Here is a 12982-nt window from a genome sequence, read left to right as displayed (position 1 = left end):
AACTTTGAAATTTTGCTTTTGCTATGTGGAGAGCAAATAAGTAATTTATTTTTAAATAAACACAAAAAAATCAAATGCTTTAAGTGATCTTTTTTTTTTAGTGTGTGTGGACTATCTGTGTATGTAGCATCACAGTGAAGTAGCATATAAATCATGAAATTTATGTTGGGCATGAAAAGTTTCTCTTCATTTCTGAAAAAGTCTCTTGCCATGAAGCTTGCCTCAAAGATTTTCCTAAATTGTATTTATTAATATATGAAATCAATTTGCATGTTTATCCTATTACTAAAGTGTAAAAGACAGAATAATATTTGGGGATTTGGACCCTGTTAGAGGTAACTAGTCTGCCATAAAAGTTAATAAATGTAAAGAATTTGAGTGATAGAAAGTGTAGAAAATGAAATTGGATAGTCTTTTGTTTGGTAATCCTAAACGATTAAAGTCAGCACTACGAAATCATATATCAGCAAGCATAATACAGGACTGAAATTCAGATTGACAACTACCTGAGGAAGACATGCATTAAAGAGTAGGTGAGAGATTTCAAAAATACAGGTCTAATACAGCGTGGAAAAATGAAACCGACCCAAACCTAATATGTCACATAAACTCTTCATTAATTGTGAACATTGGCTGAGTATGTAAATGTGTAAACATATAAGTATATATAAATAAAATATTGAACCAGTTTTCAGCTATAACATTAGGTTTTTAAATCATAGATCCAGATTCTCAAAACTGTTGACCAATAGGTAAAAAGTGAGAATTTAAAAGTAATTTATATATTTACAGAGTCTCTGTTTTTTAAAAGATGTTTAATACCCACTGGGAGAAACTAAATTTCCAAAATTTTGAAGCAGTTAAAACTAGCCATTCAAAGCAGTTTGCTTTTAATATACCATGAGTGATACTTTATTTGCTCTTGACAACATAGTGGGAAACAAAGACTAGGTTTTTAAAACTGTCTAACCAATATGATGAATGTCAGTCACTTAAAAAAAAACCAATGTAGCATAAACACACACTGTATACAGCTTTTATTCAGATTAGAATAATTGAATCAATGACAGTGATTTGCTAGGATGTCAAATCTCTCCATCATATCCTGTCACTACCAGTTTATTTTTTGTGATCAGAATCAAAAAGACAACTGTTTTGTCACCGCTTGTTTCATTAGTACTAAGAAATCACGTTTATTCTTCTATTTTTTAGAATGTCTGCTTTACTTTTTTTTCTCTCTTAATTCTAAAGACACAAATTCTTCTCATTTTCTTTTCAAAATAAAGTTTCAGAATTGATCTGTCAGTTAAAATTAAAAGGCTTTTATACTAAGCAAAGGGGCTTTTAAGATTTAAAGCAACTTCAAAAAATCGATTTAGTCCATAGATAATAATATGCAGTTACTCCACAGTTTTATTATGTCCTTTGAAAGCATTATGAATAGTACAAATATATTCCATATGAATGTTTAATCAGGTTATTATTTTAATAACTCTAACCTTTTCCTTACCTTGTTGTGATTCATTTTACACAAACATACAACAGAACAATTGCATAGCATTTGACTCTGAAAAGGAAATGTGAGGTCATCAGATATGTAAATTACTTGTCAAAATACTTAATAGGTCATTGATTTACTTCCCTGGCTGTCCTGTCTATAAAATTAACAGCCAATTACTAGTTAATATATGCTTTGCAAATAGATAAGTATAATAAAAATTGAGTGAACATCTTTCAACCCTTGTTTTAAATATAAATGAAACTTTCAAACTCAGTAGAAGTGCATTTGAATAATGAGAGTACCTAGGCTTTTCAAACACAGTAAAAGTGCATTTGAATAATAAAAATATCTAGGCTTTCTAAAATACTGGGTCCATGTGCTTTGTTTTTCTGATTCATTGGAAAAATAAGCTACTGCAGAGGGATGTATATTCTTGTTTTCTTCTGCTAAAAAAAAACCTTCTGGAAATACATATTTTCCTTCCTTCTGGAATCATTATTTGTTCTCTAGTACCCTAATAGCGTACACATAAAAATATTGGTTTCTAAAAATGCTACTATATGCATACATATTTATCTGATTGATTATGTGTACTCTGATAACAGGGGTTTTTTTAACTATCAATTTGACTCAAAAATTGAAATACTGAAAACTGCCAAATACAGTAGCTGAAATGTCCTCATATAGATCAGTGTTTCCAGTATATGAGCCCTGAGTAGTATTCATTTCTTGTGGTAGATTTGCCTTTCTTCAATATGAGGTCAATATTTTGACTACTGCAGTCTGCTCAGGTACTGTTCTAAGACTTACTGAATTTCTTGCTAATAGCCACTAGATTATATCCACTTTTCTCTTCCTCTTTTCCATGTATTTTTTTTTTTATCTCCACCTCCAGGACCTTGTAATTCTAAGCCTAGACCAAATAAAAACACTTCAAAAGGGACACTTTTCAACCAATTCCCTGTCTATCTCTAAATTTTAATGGAGACACATATAAACCCATACAAAAGGGAAGTAGAAGACACCCTATTCATTTGTTTAAGCCCATTATTAATGTCATTTCTGAGACATCATATTACTGTTCTCTAAAGGTAGTCACAACAGCATCAAAGTTAAGCAATATTAATCCTAACTTCTTATACTTTGAACTTTAAAAGGGAGCACTTTTAATTATCCATGACCAAGACAAAAAAAATTAAATATTGTCAACATTAAAGTGCAAAGCAGAAAGACATGAACAGCAGAGTATAAACATCATGCCAAGGTAACAAACACAGAACAATGTTGAATCTCAATGCCATAGAAAATAATCTTAGGAAGCTTAGTTATGATTTAAAAACAGAGGAAGAGGTGGCCATATTAGCCATAGTTATTTATCATTTCAGAATTAGGATGCACAACTTTAATGGGAAATATCCTTGGAAACTTATGGCAGTTAAAAGCACTTTCTACCTAGAGTGATTCAACTATGATTCTGTTGACCTGATTTCTTCTAAAACCAGTCAAATTTAAAAGAAAATTTGTAGATTTTCATCCTAGAAAGTAGCATCACAATATCCCTGAAGATTTCTTTTGATACAGAAATATACAGAAGTAAATGTTTACAGCAATGAGGAAAAGGCCAACTCCCAGCATTGCTACCACAGTGCTTGTGATACTGTCCCCGGAGGGCCTGGGCTTCCATACGAAGGGCAGCTCCTCTCCCTAGGGTGCAGACAGAAGGCAGATCAGTGGTTCCTGTCCTGCTGGACCAGAGGGCTTCCAGAGCTGAGCAGCAGTTTCTTCAGACTATACCAGGCTGTGTCACTGTGTCCTGGCAGCCTTGACCCTCAGAGGACATGTGTACGTGCTCAGGTGCACGCACACAGACAACGAGTTCCCGTGGCAGTCCCCTTCTCCAGTTCCCAGCACTTCTACCCACCATGCCACACCCAGTTCTCTACAATCATCTCTACCCAGCAGAGCCATGGCTGCCTGACCCTGGCCCAAATCATAGCCAGTTGGAAAATGTCCCTTCTTGCAGAGAGGAAGCAGGCAGCCAGCTGCTGCTATAGCACACACGCTCACACAGCTTTTCTCTGACAGCTCCCTCAACACATGTCCCTCAGGGAATGCAGACTGCAAAATGTCAGGAGGTAGAAATGTCTGCATGGACGACTATACCAACAGTGTGTACGTGCCAGTGTGTGATGCAGGCTGAGTGGAATATAACCACACACACACACACACACACACGCACGCATGCACACGCACACACACACACATGCACGCATACACACACACACACACACACACACACACCAAGAACTACAGTCAACTTAGGAAGTTGTCTCTAAATGCAAAGCAACTCTGAGAGGAATAAAATTATTAGTATATAGCAGCTGAGAGAGATGACTCCCAATTATCTGTTCCCAGTAATTTCTTGGCTAGAAAACATTAGAAGGATGGACTAGAAGGTTATGTTTAAACCCTCCAGTTAATGTCTATATTTCTGATCACTTACCTTCAGAGATTTAAAAAAATAAATAAAAGCAGGGTACAATCCCTTAGCAGTGTGATTTCCCACCAGAGGTTTGTTTGTGCAAGCATTTTAATACAGAATGCTAGAACTCCCAGCATTTTTACAGAAGTTTGCACAAGAAAACTTACCTATATTGTTTTATATGTTGCATAGGATAGACAGAAATAACAGTCTCAGACAAGCCTTTTTTTTTTTTTTTAACCCAACAAAGGCTTATTTTTTCCATCCTTTGCTTGGGCTCAAGCACCCCTGCCCTGCGTGCCACCACTTTAAACATGATCAGATCTGTGCTTCATTGCAAATAACAACTGACCAACAATGGGCCCTGCTTCATAGATTTGGGAATGTTTGGCTTAAGCTGCCAATGACTGAAGGCCTTTAACTCCCACCGGCCAGTCACAGTCCTCTTTGTTGTTGTCTGTTGATGTGTCTGTGCTCATTATTCCTTGACATGCAACATCCCCCCCCCCCTCCACCCTCCAACCATCCACAACAGCACAGAAAGCAAGATTCAAATGGGAACAGCTGTAGTGGTTCAATGGGAAATGATGCCTCGTGCAAAAGGGAGAGAGACAGAAAGGGGAGAGGGCCTATCTGAGAAAGGCAACAGCTTTCAGAGAGTCTTGTTTAAGAAATCTACTTGTGAATATACTTCAGTGAAATCATTGTTGAAAGAGGCTGACAATGGAAATCTGCCCAGATTGAAAATGCCGGCCCTAATTCAAAACACAATTCCTAGTTAATAGCTTGTTGCATTTTTAAATTATGTCGGCACTTGGAGCATTGAATTAAATGGCTAAACTAGGAAACCTTACCATTTTGTGTACAAGCTGTGGGTATAAATGGGCACAGAACATCTGCACACGGCTTAAAGTGGAATTTTTTTCCAACACATTTCCAATTTAGGATATCTATAAGAATTACTTCTTTAAGGGTCATTAGGATGTAAAATAGAGTATGTATGAAAGTACTTGTTGGCTTGGAATGTTAATTTAACATAGAAACAAAATTTGTAACACCACACTATAAGGTTAAAAAGAAAATAGTATAATAAAGAAAATACAAAGGCTTTGGCATGGTTTTTACAATCAACAATGGTTAATTTTGATATGTAGTTGTGAACAACTTCAAAACACTTAAGTTTAAAACTCTTGCAAGCACTTTTAATTGATTAGGAGTGATTCTAGATGCACAAAATGATTGGACTTGTGAACAATAATACAACTATATCTAAGAACAATTAACTTTTGCTGGCCAAAAAGAAACGTATGATTGAATGAAAATGTGTATAAAACATCTATAGAGTATTCTTGTCAAATATAAATGAAATTAACTTTATTATAGAAATCATTCTGGGATTTCTAGGGAAGACAAATACTTACATTTTGACATAAAACAAATCGGATTATATCGAAGACACACTCTACCTTTTAGCTATCAACTTTTTTCTTCCTTGAATTTATATCTTACCCTTTTTTTTGCACATAAACTTCATTTGTTAACAACCTTTGGAAAAACCAACAGATATTTCTTACATAAATCTAGTGCATGTTGTCCCAGGTTTAATTATATGCAAAGGAATGATACAAACTTGGAACATCAGTCCATAAACTATGAGCAGATGGGTAGAAGTATTCAATATATCTTGATAAAACTCTTAAATTCATGGCAAATCTTGTTGATCATGATTTCCTTTTTTTTTTTTCTTTAAACAACTTCATGACCAACACAGATCAAATATCCATCCAGTCTACGTTGTTCTTTTTTTTTTTTCATTATAACATACAAATGCCCATTTACAAATAATACATCAAAAGGAATAAAAGTTTGGATACCAAAATGAAGATTTGTTCCAACTGACACTGTGCCTTCTGTATGCAAAGGTCCTTGTTTCAAGTCCATCCCCAGGCTTCCAATGAGGACAATTGTAGAATGAAGTGCTTCTAAACAGCCATTTTTCTTTCTTTTCTGATCACCCAAATGTCGTGTCCACATAGTCACTGTCTAAATTAACATTTTCCTGTCTTGTTTTTTTTTTTTTTACTGTAATCTTGGCCAATATTGGGACATATCAGGTTCACTTCCAGGAACTTGAACTGGAACTGACACCCCAGGGGAAATGAGTCCTGGAAATGGATGGAAGAAATAGACATGTAGATCTTCTCTTCCAGAGATAGACATGGTGTATGAACTTACAGACTTTCTTTTAAAAAAAAAAAAACTAATACTCCTTAACATGTTTACCATACTTTAAAAACAATATTCCAACTCTTACAAACAAAAGCAGCACCTTCAGAACATGTTATACATTACTATTTGACTCCCAAGTTCCCCCACCACAAAGAAAAGAACACAGCATCTATCAACATATATGTATGGTACTTTACCAAGGAAGACAAACATGGGATATTCAGTAACAGTGGGAGACAGAGTGTGCTTAGGAGAAGCCCACAACTTCCCGAAGCCCACCCTGAGCTCAGTGAGCTCTATGGGTATGCTTTGACTAATAATCTCTATTCTCAGAAAACTTAAGTATTAAAGCCTTCTCTCCACATGCAACTCATAAGTCCACGTTCGGAAGACAACTACTGTCTATATTACGCCAAGTTACTCTCATTTTAGTCGGTTTTTTCCCTCAGAGACAAAGGAAGCAAGGGGTTAAATACATTCTTATTTCTATGCCTAGCCAGGTTTGTAAGTAAACTATGGGTGCCATTTGAGAGATCAGCTGGTGAAAGATGCTCTACAGGACCCCTCATCCCCAAGAGCAGAGCTCACCTGTGGAAGTGGTGCCCGAGGTGCCCATGGGCTGACTCGTCATGTGTGTCTGCATGTGCGGGGGTGTGTAGGTATCGTAACTCCGCCCATTCACTGAAGGACTGGTGGGCAGCATGCAAGAATATGAGGAGGTCTGGCTGGGGACAGGGGGCTGTGAGGAAAAAAGCAAACCTGTGGTTACTGAGCATACCACCGCTTCTCCGGGCTCACTCTTCCCTAGGACTTCTGCCAACAAAGTCTGCTCACAGAGAATGCTTTTCATGCCAGGCACTGGAATTCCAGGTGATAGACCAAAGGCCACAGCCAGGGTCCAGGTGCCTCCACACTGAACATCTAAAGCACTGTGAATTCAAATTCAGCCATTGGATAAATACTAACAAGACTTCATCCATGTTCCTCTTTCACCTCTGGTGGCATCATGAGAGAACTTACAGCACAACGTAAAACACACACCCGTTCTCTCTCAAATGTGGACCTATTTAGGACTTCCGTGACCCTCAAACCTGAGATCTCAAGCTTAGGGACAGAGCATAGTAGGAGGAGCCCTAGGTAAACTGTAGTGAACTTGTAGGATTAAAGATTCCTTGAAGTGCCATCTCTGTAATAACCTCGGGTTAAATCTAATTCATCCTCATCCTGAGAAATCATTATGACTGCCTAACAGATCCAAAAGCCCTGATTGAGTTTTGTCCACAAAATTAAGCACGGAGAGTGGTAGCACTGAGGAGGCAAAAAACCTTCTGGTAACTAGATAAGAAGTATGTAGATGGGGGGCTGGGAAAGTGGCTCAGTGGTAGAGTGCTTGCTGAGCATGTGAAGCCCTGGTTTCGATTCCTCAGTACCACATAAACAGAAAACGCCGGAAATGATGCTGTGGCTCAAGTGGTAGAGTGCTAGCCTTGAGCAAAAGAAGCTCAGGGACAACATTCAGGCCCTCCAATTCAAGCCTTGGAACTGGCAAAAAAAAACCTGTAGATGGTCCGTGCCTATAATGTCAGCTAGTTCAGAGGTAGAGTTTGGGAAGATCATAGTTCAAGGCCAGTCTGGGAATGGGAAGGAATTTTCAAGCCCACCATCTCAATCAACAAGACAGACATGATATACCTGTAGTCCCAATACAGAGAAGGCATATGTTGGAGAATCATGGACCAAACTAACCTGGGCAAAAATATATAAAGTAAAAACTAAAGCTGGGAGCCAGACACCACTAGTAGCTCACACCTGTAATCCTAGCTACTCAGGAAGCAGAGATCTCAGGATCACAGTTCCAAGCCAGCCCATGCAGGAAAGTCCATGAAACTCTTAACTCCAATTAATCACCAAGACGCCTGAAATGGAGCGGTTGTTCAAGTTAGCCTTGAGCATAAAAGTTCAGCAACAGCACCCAAGCCTTAAGTTTAAGCCCCAGGACCGACAGACAGACAGACAGACAGACAGACACACACACACACACACACACACACACACACACACACACACACGAGGATTTGCCTCAAGGCTTAAGTGGTAGAGCACCTAACAAGATTGAGGCTCTGAGTTCAAACACAGTGCAAAAAAAAAAAAGAAAAGAAAAGATGCATGGCCAGGACAAAGCCCCTCTATTTAACGGAAGAAAATTAACAGAAGCATAGACTCTGTAACAAGAGAATAATGATCCACCCAAGTAAATGGACAGAATGCTTACCCCCATTCCAAAATACAAAGAATAGTTTTCTCTGAACAGTAAAATTTACTGATCTGTTTTATTTTCATTATGCTTTATGAAAGCATGTACTTTTTGAACTATATAAGTTACATAATTTTGTTTGGTGGTGGTGGGATGGTGATGGTGATGGTGGTGGTGGTGGTGGTGGTGGTGGTATGGTGTGGTGGTGGCGGTGGTGGTGTGGTATGGTGGTGGTGGTGGTACCAGTCGTACTACTTGAACTCATGAACTGGATACTGTCCCTGAGCTTTTTTGTACTCTACCACTTGAGTCACAGCTTCATTTCCAGCCTTTGCTGGTTAACTGGGGATAAGAGTTTCATGGACTTTTGCTTTAACCCCAACCATGATCCTCAGATCTTCAACCTCTTGAGCAGCCACTGGCATAAGCTACTGGCATCTGGCAAATTGCATCATTTCTAAGTCAGAATTTGAAATAAATTGACTCAACATGCCAATGTGAATGTCAGGCAAAAAAAAAAAACAACTAATATCTTAGCCATGTGTTCATTTCAAACTTTTCCCAAATACACATTTTTGTCATCTTAACAGAAACCTAGGTGTCACTACAACATATAAAACTCAACATGATTCCCAGTGCCCTTATTGAAATCAGATGATGATTGCTCATGTCAAGTTCCAAGAGTCAAACAGGACAAGAGAGCCAAGAAAAAGCAAAGGATATGAATCACAATGCATAAGTCAGAATTGCAGCTTACATTTGTTTCTAATTCCTATAGTCACCTCCTCTCGGGAAACCTGACTTCTGAAAAATTCTGCACCAATGATAACAACATTAAAGCAGGAGCTGTTAATCCCCTAATCACCAATTGCACTGTGGTCAATATCCAGATGCAATCAAAATAAACATGTTAATAAGTCCTCAACAGTTGATTAGCTACCTGTTCTTATAGTCTGAAGACTGTGAAACATTTATTTTGCTGATATTTGATTTCAAAGACCAGCTATGTTCAGTACAGAACAATCTATGTAACCCCAGAACCATTTCCAGAGGGGTTCAACAGACTAGCCTCAGACCATTGAGCTGCTGTATGGAAAATGCCCACCTGAAGACAGATCTTTAATTTCCCACCAGGAAATCATCCCACCAGGAAACATGCCCTGTACAACTTACATTACAAAGCACTAACCAAATACAGATGCTAGTGAGGTAAAGATTGATAAATATTTGGGACAGAACTAAAAACAAGGGCAGGTTATAACACCAGGTGAATAGCATCAAGTTTCCAGTCAACTAGGATTGTCACAACTTATTACATCAGTTACAGCCCAGACACATTAAATTTCCAGCAAACATTTTCTATTACATTTTTATTTTAAGATGTAGAAAGAAAACGGGTTTTTTTCTACCATGCTAAACCTAACTCACTGTGTAAATGTAAGCCCCCTTTCTCATTCTTTTTTCTTCTATACCAGTTTATCCAAAGTACCCTAAATAATGCCCAATATGCATACATGCATTCTGTATTTACTAACATGAACACCAAATTGTCTAAATAGTATCCTCGTAGTGTCTCATAATTCACTAGCGTTATTTCCACAAGTTTCATTGGTACACAAAACACGCCTCACTACCAGCAACATTATCAAGCTAACATGATGATAAAAGGCAGATTAACTTGACTGAACAGGTCCAGTGTTTGTTTTTTAGGGGCATGAATCAATCAATCAATCAACTAAAAGAGATTGGATTGACTGTCTCAGACTTGACTGGTCAAGCTAATCACTGTCGTGAGAAAGGCTCCCAAGAGGGCAAACATAGCCGATGAGGTCTACAGGCCCTGACCCATTACCAGTTCCTCACTTCTGACCCATTACCCATTCCTCCCATTTTGTGCAGCTGGCGCTAGCCTCACTTACTTGCATAGGCAGGTTGTTAGCCATGGTGAAGCTGGGCATGGGTGGCAGAGCACTGTATGTGTTGGTGAGGGCGGTGTCTGTTCGGCCCAACATAGAGCCAGATGTGAAGGAGGAAACTACAGGGAGAGAGAAATGGCAGATCATCCTGGTGAGAGTCAGAGTCCACAGCAAAGAGGTTTAAGCACATATCTTGGTAGTGCTAGTATTTCAAGTTACCAGGCGTGGTGGGCTGTGGGATCGGTTGGTAGACACTGGTGCTGAAACTACTGCTGATAGGAATGTGACTAGGGGTGTTGCTAGCCTGTCTTCTCTGGTTCCGGAGTTTTTCTTCTCTTCTCCATTTGGCCCTCCGATTAGAAAACCATACCTAGAAATTTATGGAATAGGTTAGCCTTGTTTTCTCCAAGTCTGTTACCTCCACTGCCACCCTCCTGGGCTTATGGGTAGTAGAGTATTATCAGGCCAAACCTGACACTAGGTGTATAAAGGAAGCACATTTGTGTGTAGAAATATCCAATGGTATGCATCACAAAGCATAAAGAACACATGATCCCTGAGTACCTGTATTCTTGCTTCAGGTAGATCTATTTTGGCTGCTAGTCTTTCCCGGGCAAACACATCTGGATAATGGGTTCTCTCAAACTCTGAAAGAATAAATTGATTTGATATACTGTGGCCAAACTACACAAAAGGCATGAACCAAGCTTTCTTGATTCTGTCTCTCCACTCATTCCATTACCTCCAACTAATTTCCCTTCATTGCATCCACTGCACTTCAAAGAACCTTCCCACCAGAATCAACTTAAAATTTTGTGTGGAATGACATTCAATGACATGAACTCTGTCTGTGGCTTGAAATAGCCAAATCATCGTTTTCCCTTTATATTTCAGACGTTTAGTCTTTGAATCACTCACATGTGAAAAGAAGAAAGAAAACACACACGTACACACCCTGAAAAGGTGGCCGGAGGGAGGGAGGAAAAAAAAGGCAGAAAGAAAAAAAAAAAAAAAAGAAACCTTTTCAGATATCCCTGGCTAAATTTAGCTCTTTGTATGGAAGATGTGGCATTTGCTTTGATCTACTGCCTCTCTACTTCGAAAACTCCCATCACCTTTCTCCAGAGCCTCAATCTGCTCTTGGGTGAAGGAGGTTCTATTTCTCTGCAGCTTCCGCTTCAGCTGAAGGCGCATTTGAGCCTCATCTGAATCCTCTCCATTGGAACTGATGGAGTTGGTATTCTCTCCCCCTCCTTCCTGTTGCTGGCAGCCATCTGGAACAAAAAGAACAGGACAGTAAGAGAAATGTGGAATCACTTGGAGCCGCCAAAAGGGACCTGATGTAGTTATAAACTCCAAGAGCCAGATCATCTAAGTAAGTGTCACAGAAATATTCCCAAGGTAATGGTCAGCTTTCTTTAGTGAAAAGCATTGGCCACCACAGTGGTTACCAGATCACTATCCCTTTCTCCCTGTTTTTATCAAGATAATCACATACTCACTACGTGACATTTGTCTGACAAAGCAAAAACTGAAGTTTCCAATCAAAATGATCTTTCCTAAGTAAGCCTGAATCCCCAAATGCCTCATCCCAATCCCTTCCCCTACAGAATGTATTTACCTATAGCTGTGTTGGGAAAATAGAAGAGGATGTTCAGGATTTCAGCTGATCTATAATCAGTAATTCCTATCGAATCAATTAGATGTTGATAGGTTTGTAGAAAATGCTATTAAGAAACCAAACCAAGCTTGTAATCTTTAAAAAAAATATTTATCTAGTTTTTATTTGAATTCTGCACAGTCAATTTCATTTTAAAGGTTGTGAATTTAGAAGTGCTCGCATTGTTCTGCAGTTTTATTCAACTATTGTATGAGTGCGCTTTGCCTTGACACCTATTACGAGCACAGCTGTAATTATATCATCACCAAGAACAGGCTATAATTGCTGAAAATGGAATTTTATATTTAGATAAAAGGACTGTCCATTCTTTGTAATGTGTTGCACCAGAGAAAAGTAAGATTTCTTTTAAAATTTTAACGTGTAATTTTAAAAAAAGAAATAGTAGATAGTTCACTAACTAGCTAAATATGCTATGCTGCAGCTGAATCCTTGGCATATCATTTAAATGGTACATTTTTAATTAGGGCATTCCACCACTTTTAATGTAATTTCTATCATTAAACAGGAGAAAGTTTTATTGTTTCCTTTGCTGCTTGGAGGGCGAGATGTGCACTTTGGCTAGCTATCTCTGCCTCACACCTTGCCTGCCAGGCTCCAGCCTGTGGGGCAGGAAGGGAAGGAGTCAGGCCCTGGCAGAGTGGGTCTTAGGTTCTGAGTCCCAAAGCCTCCAAGGAACAGCAACAGGGACCGCCCCCCCCCCTCCCAATGGAGAAACTTGGCCAGTTGGGGTGGGGGTGGGGAAGGGCCCCTGCTAGGAAGCCATGGTGGGAATCGGCATGCCCAGGAATATCATTTATAACCAGAAGACAATGGGCAGCGCCTTCAAAGAGTTCAGGGAATTGTGACAGGATCTAGTGGGATCTTTTCAGGAACTTTCAAATGTTTTAAAACCCAAACTTTCTCCCCCATTTAAACAGGC

General features: G+C 38.8%; 1 protein-coding gene across 7 annotated transcripts in view; it reads right to left on the bottom strand.

Moving 5' to 3' along the window:
* Positions 1–5335: 5335 nt before the first annotated feature.
* The window catches only part of Pax6 (paired box 6), a 29565-nt gene continuing 21918 nt past the window's right edge, over positions 5336–12982 (bottom strand). For 4 of the 7 annotated variants that reach the window (XM_042691460.1, XM_042691462.1, XM_042691461.1 and 1 more), the window contains 6 exons: positions 11498–11656; positions 10947–11029; positions 10602–10752; positions 10386–10501; positions 6801–6951; positions 6063–6148 (listed from right to left, as the gene is read on the bottom strand). In XM_042691460.1, coding sequence (XP_042547394.1) covers positions 6063–6148; positions 6801–6951; positions 10386–10501; positions 10602–10752; positions 10947–11029; positions 11498–11656 — 746 coding nt within the window. Of the gene's footprint in view, positions 6149–6800; positions 6952–10385; positions 10502–10601; positions 10753–10946; positions 11030–11497; positions 11657–12982 lie in introns of all 7 variants that reach the window. The other 3 variants (XM_042691458.1, XM_042691459.1, XM_042691464.1) reach the window with 2 other exon arrangements.

The sequence above is a fragment of the Dipodomys spectabilis genome, unplaced genomic scaffold (assembly GCF_019054845.1).
Source record: "Dipodomys spectabilis isolate Male_0828 unplaced genomic scaffold, ASM1905484v1 ptg000145l, whole genome shotgun sequence".
NCBI lineage: Eukaryota > Metazoa > Chordata > Mammalia > Rodentia > Heteromyidae > Dipodomys > Dipodomys spectabilis.
This window is presented reverse-complemented; position numbering and strand designations above follow the sequence as displayed.